This window comes from Ascaphus truei, chromosome 1 (assembly GCF_040206685.1).
Source record: "Ascaphus truei isolate aAscTru1 chromosome 1, aAscTru1.hap1, whole genome shotgun sequence".
NCBI classification, from domain to species: Eukaryota; Metazoa; Chordata; class Amphibia; order Anura; family Ascaphidae; genus Ascaphus; species Ascaphus truei.
In genome coordinates this window covers 73,470,394-73,487,145 of record NC_134483.1, presented here as the reverse complement: position 1 = coordinate 73,487,145, position 16,752 = coordinate 73,470,394, and the positions used below count along the sequence as shown (strand labels likewise).

Genomic DNA, 16,752 nt, shown 5'->3' with positions numbered 1-16,752 from the left:
CCTTCTGGCCCATTCCCAGAGACCATAATAATCCTGGTACTTCCCTTAACCCTATAGAGCAAGAACTCCCTTGAAAAAAGCAAATGACAAAGCTGAAATAACCCTGCAATGTGTGCAGCCCTGACACCTAAAGTCAGATGATTACACACTAGGAGACCCAAAAGAATACACATTACTATACTTTTGGGCCTCATAGTGTGTGGTCATCTGACTTTAAGTATCAGGGCTGTTCTTTACTTGGACATTAGTGACATTATTAACCCTTGTGTATCAATACTAGGGTTTATTTAGAATCAGTGTGTGGCTGAAACATTACCAGTAGATATTGTTGCACGTATTGCAGGATTTCTTCAGCTTTTTATTTGGATAAATTTGTTACATTGTGGCTGAAACATTACTAGTGGATAGATTGTTGCACACTTATATGTATAGACTAGAATAGCATCATTGTCCATCGCATGTTGTTTGCCAGATCTGTATTTATTTTTGATAGTAAAATGTATTTTTTTGCATACCATCTAGTGTTGTTTTCACGTATTTTTCTATTTGAGTGCTGGGAACACTTTCTTTGTTTCTTATGGTATATATACTGTAGCAGACGTATAACAGCAACTTTGTGATCCTTAGAAATAGGATCACTGCATACAAGTCACAATACACATTATCATCACAGTTCATAGAAGCGCTGCACGTGTTTGTATTATAGTCAATTTACTAGGTCTCCCAATCCTGGGTAGTCAGACCTATAGTTAGAGTAGCGGTACCCCGTTGGAGCTCATATATTGTCACTGTGTGTTGCAGGCCTGTACTTCGCAAAGGTTTGTCTTTTGGTACCACTATTCCAATGACCCGTCAGGGGATCTCTGTCTCTCTCTCTCTCTCTTTCTCTTTCTCTCTCTCGCTCTCTTTCTCTCTCTCTCTCTCTCTTTCTCTCTCTGTCTCTCTCTCTCTCTCTGTCTCTCTCTCTCTCTCTCTCTCTCTCTCTCTCTTTCTCTCTCTCTCTTTATGTCTGGTCAGCCCTCCTGGTCTCCATGTTGGATGCATGCAGGTCCCGGTTCACTGGAGGCTCTCAAACAAGCCTCACTCTCATGGCTTTCCCCTGTATTAAAGCTCACTCTCCCTCCTTCACCAGCCTTCCTACTGGCTTTCCACAGTCACATGTCCATGCAGAAGAAGCTGCTAGGATGGTTACATCTGTAGTTAAAAAAAATAAGTTATTATATGAATATACTAATTTCTAGATTTTTTTTTTAATCTTTCAGCAAGCATCAGCATCTTCTTGTAGTTTGAGCATTAACAATCATCCCAACATAACAAAACATCCAGTCCTTGGGAGCTATGTGCATTTATACTGTAAATCATTTATAATTGAGAGCATCTTCATTGCGAGGTTCCTTTGGAAACAAGTAGAGAAAGGAATATATCTTCTGTCTTTATCAGGACTGCATGAAACTTGCTGTAAGAGATTATATTCATGGAATGCATCAGAGTCATCATAAATAAAATAAGCGGTGCAAGCATTTGGGGGAAATTCTTCTTGTTAGTAAGTTGATGACATTTGCTGGAATGTGTGATTACAATCATACTGTGTCAGAATGCTAGTAAAATGTACAACAATCAATATAATGCATTTATCCAGTGTCATCATTTTATTGGAATGTCACTTCTAAGAACTGATACCCAGGTGTACCATAAGAGAAAAAAAATAGTTGAACATTGAGCTCTAACTTTAGCTACACAGCACATTGTATGTAGGCGCACTGTATAATTTTTATATAGCACCATCCATCTACATAGCGCTTTGCAGCAGAAATAATAATGAGACATAATGGGAATAAGCGCTCCAGACATAGAAGTAGACATTAGGAAAAGGTGTCCCTGCCCCAAAGGGCTTACAATCTAAGTGGTAAGTAGAGAGAACTTGCAGGTACAGCAGGAGGGTGTTCTTGTGAGTGCGTATGCAAGGGGTCATGGTTAAAGCATATCAGCTGTATAGTGCTAGCCAACGGAGTTACCCATTTGCTTAGTTAAAGATGTATGTTGAAAGGGCATTCCAGAGGTGTGGGGCAGTAAGGTGAGAGAGGGTTTTAGATACAAAAAGGGTAGACAGAAGAAGTCCATGAGGAGAACGCAAGAGGCGAGCAGGTGTTTATCCAGAACTTGGGGCTGAGATATAAGGAGGGGCAGAGGAGTATATAGCCTTAAAAAAGATCACAGAGAATGTTGTAAGTAATACAGGATTTAATAAGAGACCACGAGAGAGATTTCAGCAGGAGAAACGCTGAGAAAGATTTAGGAGAGAGTAAAGTGATTCTAGCAGCGTTTAGGATAGGTTGGAGGGAAGAGAGGTGAGAGGCAGGAATGTCAGACAGTAGATTATAATAGCCAAGACATTGAGAGAATTTGGGCATGTGTTAGAGTTTTAGCTGTAAAAAAAGGTTGTATCTTTGCAATGTTACAGAGGAAAAATCTACTAGACCACCCTAAAGCCCTACTGCAATCCCTGACTATCACCCAGTTTCTTGGCACAATTTCCTCTCTGAATGAGAAGTGTGAGCTGCTAGTTCTTGGGGAATTCAACTACAATTGACTCAACCCTAAAAACAACAAAATCCAGATACAACTCAAGTCACATAACTTAACGCAACAAATTTCCCAACCCACACGGACAAACCTGAAATCGCACAACCATTCCTTGCTAGACTGGATCCTCTCCTCTAGACCCAGCAGAATCCAATCCTCTGGCATCCTACTGTACCTGACATTTTCAGTGACCATGCAATAGTGTACTGTGTAAGGAAAATCAGACCACCCCAATCAAACCCTAAAGTTCTACTCACTAGAACATTTAGAAACTTGAACCCAGAACAGTTTCTGGCTGACCTTATTGTGACGGTATGGAGGAAACCAGGCTCTCAAATAAAGATTTTGGTTCCGTATATAATGGTTCAAGAGAGTTATCTCTTGGGCCCAGTAACATTATAACATGTACTAAAAATATTTTATGTGTTTTTGACCGCAAGCAGGGATTGCTAGGGCATGAGTTTCAAGGGGAATTTGCAGAGGAATTGTTATCAGAATGTGCCTAGGTAGTTGGGGTCCGGAGTTGTCGGTTCCCCTAAAAAATGTACCCGGGAATCATGCCTGATTCGTGGATACCTGTAGGCACATTGTCCTGGCAATATCTCCCCTTGAAAACGTAAGTGCGACTCACCACTAGGATTCCCTGCTTCAGCATAGCCCAGAAAGGTAAATGTAGCTGAGGGGTCCCTAGGTTAAGGGCGGTACCCCAGTTAGTGCCCAGGTAGCCCAGAACCTGTATTGGGTTTGTGGGTGCTCCAACCCTATATAAGGTTGTGAGGGGACTCTCAGAGTCCAGGCTAAGTCCAATAGATAGTGTGTGGGGAATACAGGCTGAAAGAAATAAAAGTACATATTTCTATTCTATTCCTCATACTCAGAGACTTAGGATGTATTAAAGTATATTTTATTAATACTGTAATGTAATGTTGTGTTCTGTAATGAGCTGGGACTTTCGGAACCGATGTTCAAACAGACTGCCAGAGCTAACCCATAGGCGCCAGTAAGTCTGCTGGACATCGGAGTTCAAAGTAGCCAGAGATGCCAAAGGTGTGAAAGCCATTTGGGTAGCAGGGAAGGGCTCAAGTACCCAGATCCGAGGAACAATAGCAGTCATCTGGGCTGCCATTTGTTCTTCCAGACCTAGGGAGCCTGACCCAGTGGGTGGCATTGAGATAGCCAGGGACAGAGGTGGCAAACTTGTGCATGCCCCTTGGCAATTTCCCGCTGACCCGGCTTTTCATATCGACTTGGATCTGATTGGCTGCTGAGAAAGTTCCCACGCGATGATTGGCTGCTGAGTTTCATGAATGAAACTCAGAATACTAGAAGAAATGTCTGAGCCAATGAGATTTGAGATTCTCAGTAGTAAGAGCGGGCAGGCTTTTCAAAGTTGCTTCTGCGCAAATGGCAGAGCAATCGGCTTCGATTTCAAGCCAGTCAAGCCTGCCTGCTAGATTCTAAGTACAGCTTTTTGTGGCCAAGTTCTCAAAATCGAACGTAGCGGTCGCGGCTGGGATTTGATGCCGAATTGGTTCCAGAGAATCGGTGGTAGCCCGCAGTCAAGAAAAGTCCAAGTTCTCAGAAGAGAAGGGAGCGGTGGCGTTTGGAACTTCACGCCTTTTTGGGAACCAGGAGATTCCGGGCTAAGTCCTGATTAGGGTAAAACTCTTATTTAGAGTTCCCTGCACCTAGGAGAGTCTAGTTTTCGACCCCAGACCCCCAGTAAGTATGTCTTTTTGTCTGCATTTTGTGTTCCATTGTGTGCAAGCGAATTTGTGCGAATAAACTACAATTTATTTAATTACCTTGTTTTGCTCAGTGAAATGATCCTGGTATAAAAGGTGTAGCTAACCTGGTCTCCTGTGACACTTACCAGCTGCCCTTGGTACAGAATCAACTTAATTCCGGACCCCAATTCTGCACTCGACTATTTCCAATCCGAGTTATTAAAATTTTGATACCCATGCTCCACTTTACAGAATAAGAGCACAGGGGAATCACCTTCCATGGGTTACAATCGACCTTATATCGCTCTACCATCTTAGGGATGCTTTGTGGAAAAGCTACAAAGTAACTGACACTACCAAGGATCTTAATAACTACAGATGCCTACAGAATATTTGCACAAGGCAAACAAGACATGCAAAAGCACAATATTACACTGACAATATTCACCAGAATACATCAAATCCAGCAAACTTCTGAAAGGTCATCAACAATATATTCCAGCCTTCTAGCCATCAACAACCAAGTAATATCATTAAGGGGGATATTACTCTGACAAATCCCACTGACATTGCAAATGCATTCAATGAATATTTTGTGGGGTGTACTAACTTATTAGAAAATGCATCCCGAACTACAAACATGAACCTCATTTTGGGAGTACCCCTATAGCCCCACCCTCTCACAACACTGCCCACAATTTTCAATTTGTCCCAGTATCTGAAGTGGAGATTACACACGTGCTCCTCAAATTACAACTAAGCAGCCAATGTGGAACTGATAAACTGCAATCTAAGTTCCTATGACTTGGTGTCCCAGCCATTGCCAAACCGCTTGCTTCCTTAATCAACTCTATTCTGTCTGCAGGCCATATCCCTGAGACCTGGAAAACTGCCAGAGTTGTCCCATGGTTCAAAAGTGGGGACAAAACACTGTCTCAAACTACAGGCTACTCTCTTCTCCCAATACTATCAAAAGTCATGGAAAAATTTGTTCACTCCCAATTAAGCGATTACTATACCAAGACAAATTTCCCTAGCAATTCCAATCTGGCTTTCGCCCAACACACTCCACGGTAACTACCACCCTAAAAGTTTGCAATGAAATCCATTGTGGAATAGAACTGGAACAACTCACTGGTGCAATATTCCTAGATTTTGCAAAGGCTTTTGATACTGTTGATCATGTTATAATGCAAAACAAACGCCAAGGCTCTCGAATAGGGAAGCATGCTTTAAACTGGTTTCAGTCCTACATATATCAGGTAGATCCCAATATGTGTCTATCTCAGGCTCTAACTCCAACCCCTTGGATATCACCTACTGTGTCCCGCAAGGTTTTGTTCTAGGATCCCTACTCTTCTCAGTGTTCATCAATGATCTTCCTACAGCTCTTAAGGGAGCTTCAATACACATGTATGCAGATGACACAATCTTATATGCACACAGCCATAGCCTCTCCAACCTTGAGCACATAATTAAATCTGACTTTTTGAGACTCGAAAATTGGATTTCCTAAAACAAACTGTTTTTAAACACTGACAAGACTGTAACAATGGTATTTGGGATCAAGGCTAAATTTCTAAAGTTTCCAATAAATGAGCTACAGATCAGAACCAAATCTAATAACATCCTAGCCCTTGTTACTAGTTTTAAATATTTGGGCATATGGTTTGACTCCCATTTAACATTTGGGTTGCACATTGATACCCTGACATCCAAAACCTATGCCAAACTAAGTGCACTTTATAGGAACAAATCCTCCATAAGTCTGCTGACCAGGAAGCAGTGTTTGGAAGGGGAGGTCCCAATAAACATTGTGGGGATGTTCCGGGCACTGGTGCACTCCCGTACCGGGCAGAGTACGCTCATGCCGAGTCCACTGGGACAGTGTCAGAATTTGCCTCCCAGTGGGCATTAGATGGAGTGCTCTGCTCGGTGTCCCCTAACCTGGATTCATTTATATTCACCTCCCTTATTTAGTGCACTTTATTTATTTTACAGCGCACAATGACATGGTTTATTTTGTATTTTAGTTTCACCGGTTTTTCTTTGTACTCGTTGGATCACTAACGAGTGAGTTTGTTCCTCTGATTGGCCGGCTTTGATCCTCTGATTGGCCGGCTTTGCCAGCCTATCAGTTAAAACCGGTCGAAAATAGGCTGGTCAGAAAGCGTATCGCACAACAGATGCTAATGCCAATTATAGACTATGTGGACATAGTATATGGCACAGCACCCCAAATTCACCTTGGCAAATTTGAATCCCTCTACAATTCAATATGCTGCTTTGTCCTCCACTGCAACTATAACACACATCACTGTGAAATGCTCAAAGAACTAGATTGGTCATCACTTGAGTCTAGGAGCAAAGTTCATCTTTCCTGTCTTGCCTTCAAATACTTTCTGGGCAAGCTAACCACCTATCTGAACAAGCTCCTCACCCCTACCACATGCAGCACTTATCATCTGAGATCTGACTCCAAAAGACTGTTCATGGACCTAAGGTTCAACAAAGTATTCGGCCGCTCCTTCTCTTATCGTGCACCCCAAAACTGGAACAATCTACCGGAGACTCTCACAGCCACCACCAGTCTAAGTTCTTTCAAAAGTAAAGCTGCCTAACATTTTAATCTGGTTTGTAACTGTTACATACGACAATAATATATATTATCTTTATCTGTTCATACAATGTCTTGTATATAATGTATAACTTTGTTCACTTAATGTAACCATGTATTTGTAACCATGTATTATTTGTCATCATAACTCTGTGCCCAGGACATTCTTGAAAACGAGAGGTAACTCTCAATGTGCGTTGCTCTGCTTGTGGCTCCACGGCGTTTAAGGCATATAAGTGAGGGAGAGAAGAGAGGGGACCACAGTAAGGGACCAATACAGTGATTATACACAGCTCTTCGTTTGATTGGGGAGGGAGGGAGGGGGGGGAGTAGGGATGTTGGGGGATCAATAGAGATTGAACGATAATGCTACATAAAGGAGACACACTTACATAAAAAATATCTAATATCTTGAATTCTTCTACTCTTCTCCTTATATAGCTGCGTGTTGTTGAGGGTGAGGAAAAACCTTCTGGTATCCTCCTTAGCAAAAAATAAAGGGAAAAAATAGTGCAATACAGTTTATTAACAATGGAAAAAAAGAGATTGAACACTTACAAGCGGCCGATAATTTCAGGCATAGAGAGGAGATGCTGCCAGACTCCACAACGGATCCCTTCCTGGGTTGGGCTGCTTTGTCCTGGCTGTTTCCCTGTTGGCAGATGGTTGCTGTGTTGATCTTCACTTCGGGTGGCTGGGATTGAGAGTTTCCAAAAGCCCGTGCACAGGCTATGTCCTCCTCAAAAACGGCCTGTCCCTCAGCATACACAGCATACAGATTTCAGCTCCCTGCTCCGGTGCGCATGCTGAAATCTGTATGTAGCATTATCGTTCAATCTCTATTGATCCCCCAACATCCCTACTCCCCCCCCTCCCTCCCTCCCCAATCAAACGAAGAGCTGTGTATAATCACTGTATTGGTCCCTTACTGTGGTCCCCTCTCTTCTCTCCCTCACTTATATGCCTTAAACGCCGTGGAGCCACAAGCAGAGCAACGCGCCGGAGGACCCCCCTTTTTTCTACCAGCATCCACACAGAGGTTGGTGAATCACCTCTGAGAAACTCAGGCTGCGGAACTGCTTTGTGCCAAGGACAGGAGCCATATATTGAACAGTAGGCTAATTCTTTTTTGGCGCAACTTTTCTCTCTTTCTATCATTAACTCTCAATGTATTACTTCCTGGTAAAACATTTTTATAAATAAATATAAATAAAATAAATTGTGAATGTGAGAAGAGAAAGTGAGGGAAGAGTGAAATGTGACACCAACTGTAGGAAACACGCTTGTGATACTGGGTGTATGATAGTGCTGCCAACAGTAATGTAGAAGGGGCAGTAGGGCCAGGCTTGGGAGGAAGTATTAGGAGCTCTGTCTTTGACATGTTAAATTTAAGTTGGTGGAGGGCCATCCAGGATGATATAGTAGAGAAACATTTAGAGGTTTTGGTCTGTAAGGTCAGAGTTGAAAAGTAAATTTGTGTTGTCAGCCTAGAGGTGATATTTGAACCCAAAAGATGTGATAAGGTCATCCAAGAGAGTGTGTAGAGAGAAAAGATAAGATGTCACAGGAAAGACCCCTGGGGTGCACCCACAGAGAGATTGACAGAGGAGAAGGTGGTGTTGGCAAACGAGACACAAAGTATGGTGGGAGAGGTAAGAGGGGATCCAGGGTAGAGCTCTGTTATGAATACTAAGAGTAGGGAGAATGTGGTGGAAAAGAGGGACATCCACAGAAGCTGCAGAGAAGTTGAATAATAAAAGCAGGGTGTAATAACCTTAATCTTTGGCAGCAGGAAGGTCATTAGTTATTTTAGTGAGGGCTGTTTCCATGAAGTGACCCATATGGAAGCCAGATTCTAGAGTGTCTAGGATAAAACAGGAGTTAAGAAACTGGATCAAGCAAGTGAATACAAGGCATTCAGGGAGTTTAGATGTAAAAGCCAGGAGAGAGACAGGGCGATAGTTAGAGAGGTAGGATCAAGGTTGCCATTTTTGAGTATATGTATTACTTGCATGCTTGAAGGATGTAGGCAAGGTATCAGAGCTAATGGAGGAGTTTGTACCTAGAAGTTTATAGAACCATTGCATTGTGTATTTATGTATGTGTGTGACTCTGTGGACATCTGTATATAATATATTGTATTTGTGTGTATTTTTGCACTTGGTTTTGATTTTTAAATCCTATGAACTCTGCATGATTCCAGACCAGTCTGCAGCAGCAAGAGAGCAAACCCAATAAACTAAATACTAAAAACCTATAACTATAAACATGTCACTATTTTCCAAATTGGTCAACATAAAAGAAATAAAAAATGCAAGACTTGAGGTCTGGATCAACAACTTGCAAAGCAAACTCACCAGCTCCCTATAACCTCAGCTCCCTCCCACTAACCAATAATAAGCAGGATTTATATTCAACTACAGCCCCCTCTAAATAAGGACTAGACCAACTAATCACACACTACAGTATATGGTAAAGAAGCACAGTGAATCTCCAGCAAAACACCTTAATCCTTTCATACAAACATGTAGGTTGCCAGAACCAATGTACAGTAAACATTTATCAAATAATTTTTTTATACGAATTTAATATGTGATAGGTGGACATTTTTTTTAAATAGAATCCATATGGTTTCATTTATTTTCACTCATCCACCTCTATTTTGATCTTCAATTCCTTATCCTGAGTTTACCTTGGCTCACACAAAAATGTGTACAATATATTCAATGGCTACCAATTATATATCCCAGCTATCTATCTCTATCTATATCTACATACAGATGAAATCTCCTGTTCAGACGTGTCCTCCTCGTAGCTCCCGCACGGACAAAACGTGCATGAAAAGCATGTGTGCGCTTCACCCAGCTTTCTTAAAGTCATAGCGGGTGAAAGCGCCCCGTGGGGAGGCACAAATCCCCCCGCAGGCAGCCAACCGACGGCCCACGGAGGTGCGAAGGAACCGGTAACTTCATCTGCATATGTTCTCTATGCTAGGAGAATGTTACAAGATTGTAGGAGAAGTGCGCAGGGGGTAAAACACCAGAGACTTTTTTAGGAGAAATAAACATAGGCTTTAAACAGAAAATAGCTTTATATCAGAAAAACAAAGTTAGAGCAGAAAATAACAACCAGGCCTAACCCCATGTAGAGGACTGAATAAGTCTTCAGCAGTCCATATCTGAGGGCTGGATGGCTAGGCCTCTCTCCAACCTTTGACACAAGTCGAAAGAGAGGTACCTCTATGCAGGGTGCATGTAAAAATTAACTTCTTCCCTAAAACCATTTTAATATGGCTACCATCCCGAACTATTTCCTTCTGATCGGCCCAAATTATGTCATTCTGACTTGCCCGTGGGTGCAATGCCTCTCTGGCTAGCCCACCCCTGTGTGACATTTTTAGTGCTGCTTTACAAAAAGGTCTCATTAATGTTTGGTGCGCCTCTAAAGGCCTGTTCCAAGAGCTTGATATGCAAAAAGGAGGCAGGCACCAGACTTAAGCAAAAAGATTTAATGTGCCATAAATCCAATGTTTCGGCAGTTAAATGCTGCCTTGATAAAGGCAGCATCTAACTGCCGAAATATTTTATTTATGGCACATTAAATCTTTTTGCTTAAGTCCATGTGTCTGCCTCCTTTTTGCATACCTGGCTTCTTCTGGGACCCTTGGAACTACCTGGATACAGAGCACCGGCAGCTAAGTACCCTCTCTCTACCAATACTTGAGTGCCTGCATTTCTTCTCTCCTGTCCAAGAGCTTGATACACAGCCTGTTTCACTGATCTATATGATATATTGGCATTACTCACTGGGGTAGGAGGTGTGAGGGGGTAACTGAAATCAGTGTTATAAGCATGGTTCGTCTTCTAGATTTAGCTTAATTTCTATAATGCCAAGATACATGATTAATGAACTAAATGCATAGACTAATTAGCATGTTGCGGTAGTTAATATATTAGCAATACAAAATTATGTAGGTAGGTGCAGATAACAAAAATGTGAGCCAAACATGTTTCCTAATGCACATGATGGCAATTCTTCCAGTTTTCTGGCAAGCAGGCTGTAATTCGGCTCTTTGTCACTTTTGGCTGTCTAATAACTTTTTGATTTGAGCATTGCAAATTTCCATCTACATGTACTTATATACCATATTCAACTTCTTTCACTTGTTTTAGAATACATTCACCCATTTTTGATTGTTACATAAGCAATCATTTACAGGGATAATTAAGATAATAACATGATCTGGCTGTGAACAAAGCTCTAAGAAATCACAAATATTGAACTAATTATACCAAAGAGCCTTGTCAAGAATTACTAAAGAGGCATGTTTAAGCCAAACACTGTATTGCTTTCATATGTGCTGGTTATTAATGTGTCGTGTTTCCTCCTACAATGAGCCACTTACATAATGATTTTCAGAAAGAGTTTAACTGTAAGGCAAGTTACAGTATTACCTCTTCCATGGAAAACACATTCACCTAACTTGATATATGAACGGCATAAGACCGATGCTGATCTCATTTTGTGGTGAGCTCTGAGATCATTCATATAAACAAGGAACTAAATTAATTATCTCTGAATAAATCTACAGTAGTCACAGGGCTGGCAAGAAGGAGTTTTAGATCTGTATACTGTAAATGCTTGGAGAGATGGAATGTTGGAAGCAAAACATTCAATTATTTCTGACACCATCATTTTAAGCTATTTGCAATACCCCAAATGATTGCACGTATTAATTATTTCATACGAATATTGTGTAAAATGTCACACACTTTTTTTACAAAAATCTACATATGGGCAAACATCTGGCTTAAATTTGCTCTCAAAGTCAGATATTGGCTTTGAGAAAGTGCTTAGAGAAGTGTGTAATCTAATGTATCACAACTTTTCCAACGGTTGTGAATGCTCACATTTTGCAAATGCTTTATACGAGACGTCTTGGTGAGCAGCATTGCTCCTCCCCTCCATTTTGTAATTTGTACAATTAATCATCTCGTTCCCAAAGAATAACCCATTTTAAGGCGCAGAGGAAATATGTGTAAGGTTGGCAAAGGTGATTTCTACATATTAGGCAGTGCGAGGATATGCAAATTTTTGCTTTGGATCTATTTTTCTAAGTGAGAGCTGAGATATTCCACCTTACTATACATCAGAGGTTCTCAACTCCAGTCCCCAAGACCCACCCAACAGGTCAGGTTTTCAGGGTATCCCTGCTTCAGCACAGGTGGCTCAATCAGTCTTATACTGAGCCACTGATTGAGCCACCTGTGCTGAAGCCGTGATATCCTTAAAACCTGATATTTTGGGGGATCTTGAGGACTGGAGTTCAGAACTCTGCCATACATCATAACACACACAGCCCATTTCAATAGTATCTAAAGATGCAAAAAGAATTTTCACTGCTACAGTATTTTCAATAATAAGACTAAATTGTCAGGAATACCGAAGTGCTTGATTTATTTTTCTTATGTTTTTTCTTTTTCATATCCTAAACTCCGGGTGTCTGCAGCACCGCCTCAATCTCACCTTATGGAAGCCACCAGTTAAGTAGCTACTTGCTACTTAGTCTTCCAGTATGAACTGTATCTTTATGCCAAAGAAATACATGTAAATACTTAGTATTGCCATATTACATGTTCTTGTAAACTATGTTTCACTGTTTAAATTCGTAGGCTGCGTCCATAGTGCAGAATACGGCACGAGCTTCGTAGCTCACGCCGAAACAAACACTATGACGCTCATGCATATGCGCATAGTGCGCGGGTGCACATGCGCTACGCGCATCGCAATACAAACAAGTTTATATTTCAAGTGCGACGCCATGTCACGGAGGAGCGCGGAAGCTAGCACGTTCCACTATGGACGCGGCCTTAGACTCTTACCAGGAGATTTAAACTGTGCATGTTAAAATAATCAACTGGATGCTCAATCAGCCATTGAGTTTTATCCTGATCTGAATTGGTTTATCAGAGGAGTAAATAAAATAAAAGCCTGTTCCCATTGGGGTACAAGTTTGGGTGTTAGCATATTGGCATCTTCAATTATTTTATCTTTTATTGCACTCGTACAAATTTGTTTAGTTCACAGCTTAATTTATATTTAATTAATACATTGCCACAATTTAAGAAAAATAGTTGACACAATGAATGGTTGTTAAGATTCCCACTTACACTAGCTCACTGGCAATTACTGTCACCGGATTATATTAGGAACATAGGCAACTACGGTATCTTTGTGTTACAAAAGATACAGCTACTTAAAGTTTATATTCATGTCTATAGAGCCTATTATTAATATTTGTTTTATTAACATGCTCCACAGTCCTGTCCAATGGTGGTGAAAGGCAATAACAACCATAAAAAACAGATCATTACATGTAATAACACAATGTAGGTCAGAAAGCCCCTGCTCCAGTGGTGGATTTAAAAAGATGCCACCCTTAGCCACTTACCTGGTGCCGCCCTCCTCCTCCAGCATCATTTGACACCACAGCATCCTGTTGCCATGGCAATGAGATGCTGTGTGATGTTGCGGTCCGCACGAGCAGCTGGTAAGTGCTGATCGCGCATGCGCAGACGGCAAGCGCCAATCTATGCCGCCCTCAAATTTTGACGCCTTAGGCCGGGGCCTAATGGGAATTCCACCACTGCCCTGACAGTAGTCAGTGTCACTAAGGAATGTTAAACCATGTTATATCCCATAAGGAGCATAGCATTGACTAACTATTTAGGACATTAGGGGTAATATAATGAGGCATTATATCATAACCTTAACACCACGGAGCTTAGTGAATAGGGTAACGGGGGAAAGTAACATTACATGAGTTACGTCAGCGCTAAACCTACAGTTACTCCCATCCAGATCCTGAAATAGGGCTTCTGTAGTGTCTGGAAAGCTGTAACACCACATTTAGTTCTGATTTAACCAACAGAAATGTTACTGGCATTATTTACCTTGCCTCTCTCTCTCCACTCCAGCAAAATCCCTATTTCTGATTAGGAGGATATTAATGTGGTTTTAGGGAAGAAGTTAATTTTTTACATGTATGGAGGATAGGAGAGCATCTCAAAGTATGTGGTAGTGAGTTCTAGAAAGTGAGGTGTAGCCCGAGGTGGAATCTTAGGCTGCGCTTATAGTGCCGGCGACAGCAACAGCGATGTCGCGGCAAAACAAATGCATTGCCGCCGTCGTGTGCGCTGATAGTAAGCGCGGAGCGACGGATTGGTTGCGATCGCTGGAAGTCATCTCTATTTGATTTTCCAGCGACCGTCGCCTGACCATCGCGTCGCCGGCACTATAAGCGTAGCCTTAGAGGTAGAAGTGGGAGGGAGTAATGAAAGAAGAGGAAAGTACTGCAGTAGGAGAGAATGTGAGTGCACAGTATACGTAGGTATAATTATATTATTATTATTATCGTTTATTTGTGGAGCACCAACAAATTGTACAGTGCAGTACAACAGGGCAGGGGGGCGCAAGATTTTCTGAGGGGGTGTGGCGCTTACAGAGGCCCCGCGTTCTTCCCCAAAGCATTTAAATGCTGGGGAGTGCCTGAGGCCTCTGTAAGTTCTCTTACCTTGTCTCACACGTCGCCATGGCAGCGTTGCATCAAATGACGCAGCGGGGTCACGTGATGTCACAATGCCCTGGCACCGCAATGTCACAAGACCCCACGGCGTCATTTGACACTGGAGACAAGGTAAGAGGAGGGGCACAAGCAGTGGGGGAGAGAAGGCAGGGGGCGCAGGGGAAAACGTTTGCGCACCCCTACAATAGGGTGCAGAGTTATGTATATTACAAAAACAAACAGTTACATGCAAGTGAGAACAAACATGTACAAACAGATATTAAAAAGTAATGAGGACTTAGCAGAGGTGCCAATAAGACATACAGTACAGTACAGAAACTAAGCAATTACATAGGACCTCAAAAAGTTAATTCTGAAGTGAGATATATTTAATTAAAGTTTAACCTTCAAACTATATTGCCTGGAAGACCTTTTTGGCATGGCTGGTTCTTACTACACAGCCCTCAAATCTCACATACATAATGAATCCTTTGACATTGATAGCGATGAAGGCAAAATGATAGGGCTGTCTGTGTTCACAGGGAAAATGGATATCTTCTTCAATGCGAAAAAGACTAGAATTAAAAAAAATGATTTATCTACATTTCAGTGGTGCGGGTAAACAAAAATTATAGGGTATGTATGATTAGTGATTAATGTGCTACTTCACCCCGCCCCCAGACATAGCACTGGTGCTGTGTACGGTATGGCTAGTAGTTGGAAGAGTACACTCATGCTTTACTGCTTTCTGGCATGGTTATGTGCCATCAGTAGGATGGAATGTAATCTATGAACAGTGCAGCGCCGAATTCTCAACTTAGCTTGAGGTCTTAAATCTGCAGTGCCACGTAGTTAATAATATTTACCGGAGAATTGGACTTTCTAGATTAGCTCCCTGAAAAATGAGTGGCTTCCTCACATGTACTACTCCTTCAACTTAATATAATGTTCCCAATGTAACCCCTTTTCTTGTTTACAGTTTTTTTCCCCTTCAAATTGGTCAAAAACGTTTAGGTGGGATTTGTCATGTCGTGTAGTCATGTTTTTGTGATTTAAATTTTCATAAACTGAAACATTTACATTTTCGGAAAAATGTTATTTATGTCACACAATAATTAAAAGGATTTTGAAAAAGCAGAGAACGTTTGCCTGTTGAGTAAAGATCTTTTAATGCATACGTTCAATTAAAAATATAGTACAGATGCTAAGGCTATAGAACTAACTTTACAGTATACAAACATTAGTATTGTTCCCCCCCCAGATACTACATTATAGTCTGCAATAAACGAAGACCCCAAATGTGGTGATTAAAAAGCACTCACAACGGGTTTATTATGGTCACCTAGACTTTTAGACGGTATATTTTGTAGTTCAGTTAAAAATAAAATGTATGACCTAAAAAGTTATACTTCTTGTCAAACATCTCAGGGCATGTTTAATAAGCACTTACTAGGCTGTTTAAAAACTCTCCAACGCTTCTGTTTACCATGGGAACGTTTGCAAGTTTAAAAATGCCATCAGCTGCATTGAACCTGGTAATCATGCCACTGTTCTTAGTTCACTTTTGTACTGGGTAGGACTGTCCCGTTGACAATACAGCACCTCACCTTTAATGCTGCATATCATTTTTCTGCTGATGTACAGAAATAAAATGCTAGCTATTTTTTTTTCTTCCCCCCCCCCATACGCGTTGCAATTTTGATCAATGGCCCCAATATAGTGCTTTTCTTTTATTTCTCACACCGTGTCTTCTATTTTTTCCAGACATGGAGATGACTTGATTGTAACACCATTTGCTCAGGTAAGTACTGCAAATGTACAGTATAATGCAAACATTTTTTTTTATTTGAAGATAAATACAACCCTACCAAGATGGGGCATATTCATAAGCCTTCACTTTTATTATAAACATGAACCAAAAACAAATCTCCTCGAGTTCATCACACTGTTCAATCATAAGTCTCTTAGTTAAGTCTTTCAAACATTTATTTGCAGAATTCTTTACCAAATGCACACTTCAGGTGAAATTTTTTTTACCAGACAAATGAACAAACTTAACTCTTAAATACCCTCTTGACAATGGGCTGGGACTTGTAATTGAACAGTGCAGCGAACAAGACAAGATTTGTTTTTGATGTTCATTGTTTAATGGTGGAGGGGAGATTCTGGCCATCCCTCTAGCCGACACCAACAAGCTCAATTGGAGAAACACCGGAGATATATGGAAGGAGTGCGGTAAGAATTGAGTTCTATAAACATGA

General features: G+C 41.2%; 1 protein-coding gene across 7 annotated transcripts in view; it reads left to right on the top strand.

The window, feature by feature from the left end:
• PDE4D (phosphodiesterase 4D) overlaps positions 1 to 16,752 on the top strand; it is a 1,562,913-nt gene that overhangs the window by 1,357,972 nt on the left and 188,189 nt on the right. For 6 of the 7 annotated variants that reach the window (XM_075589581.1, XM_075589589.1, XM_075589616.1 and 3 more), the window contains one exon: positions 16,256 to 16,292. The exons of the other annotated variant lie outside the window; for it this stretch is intronic. In XM_075589581.1, the coding sequence (XP_075445696.1) occupies positions 16,256 to 16,292 (37 nt within the window). The remainder of the gene's footprint in view (positions 1 to 16,255; positions 16,293 to 16,752) is intronic. 7 annotated transcript variants of the gene reach the window in all.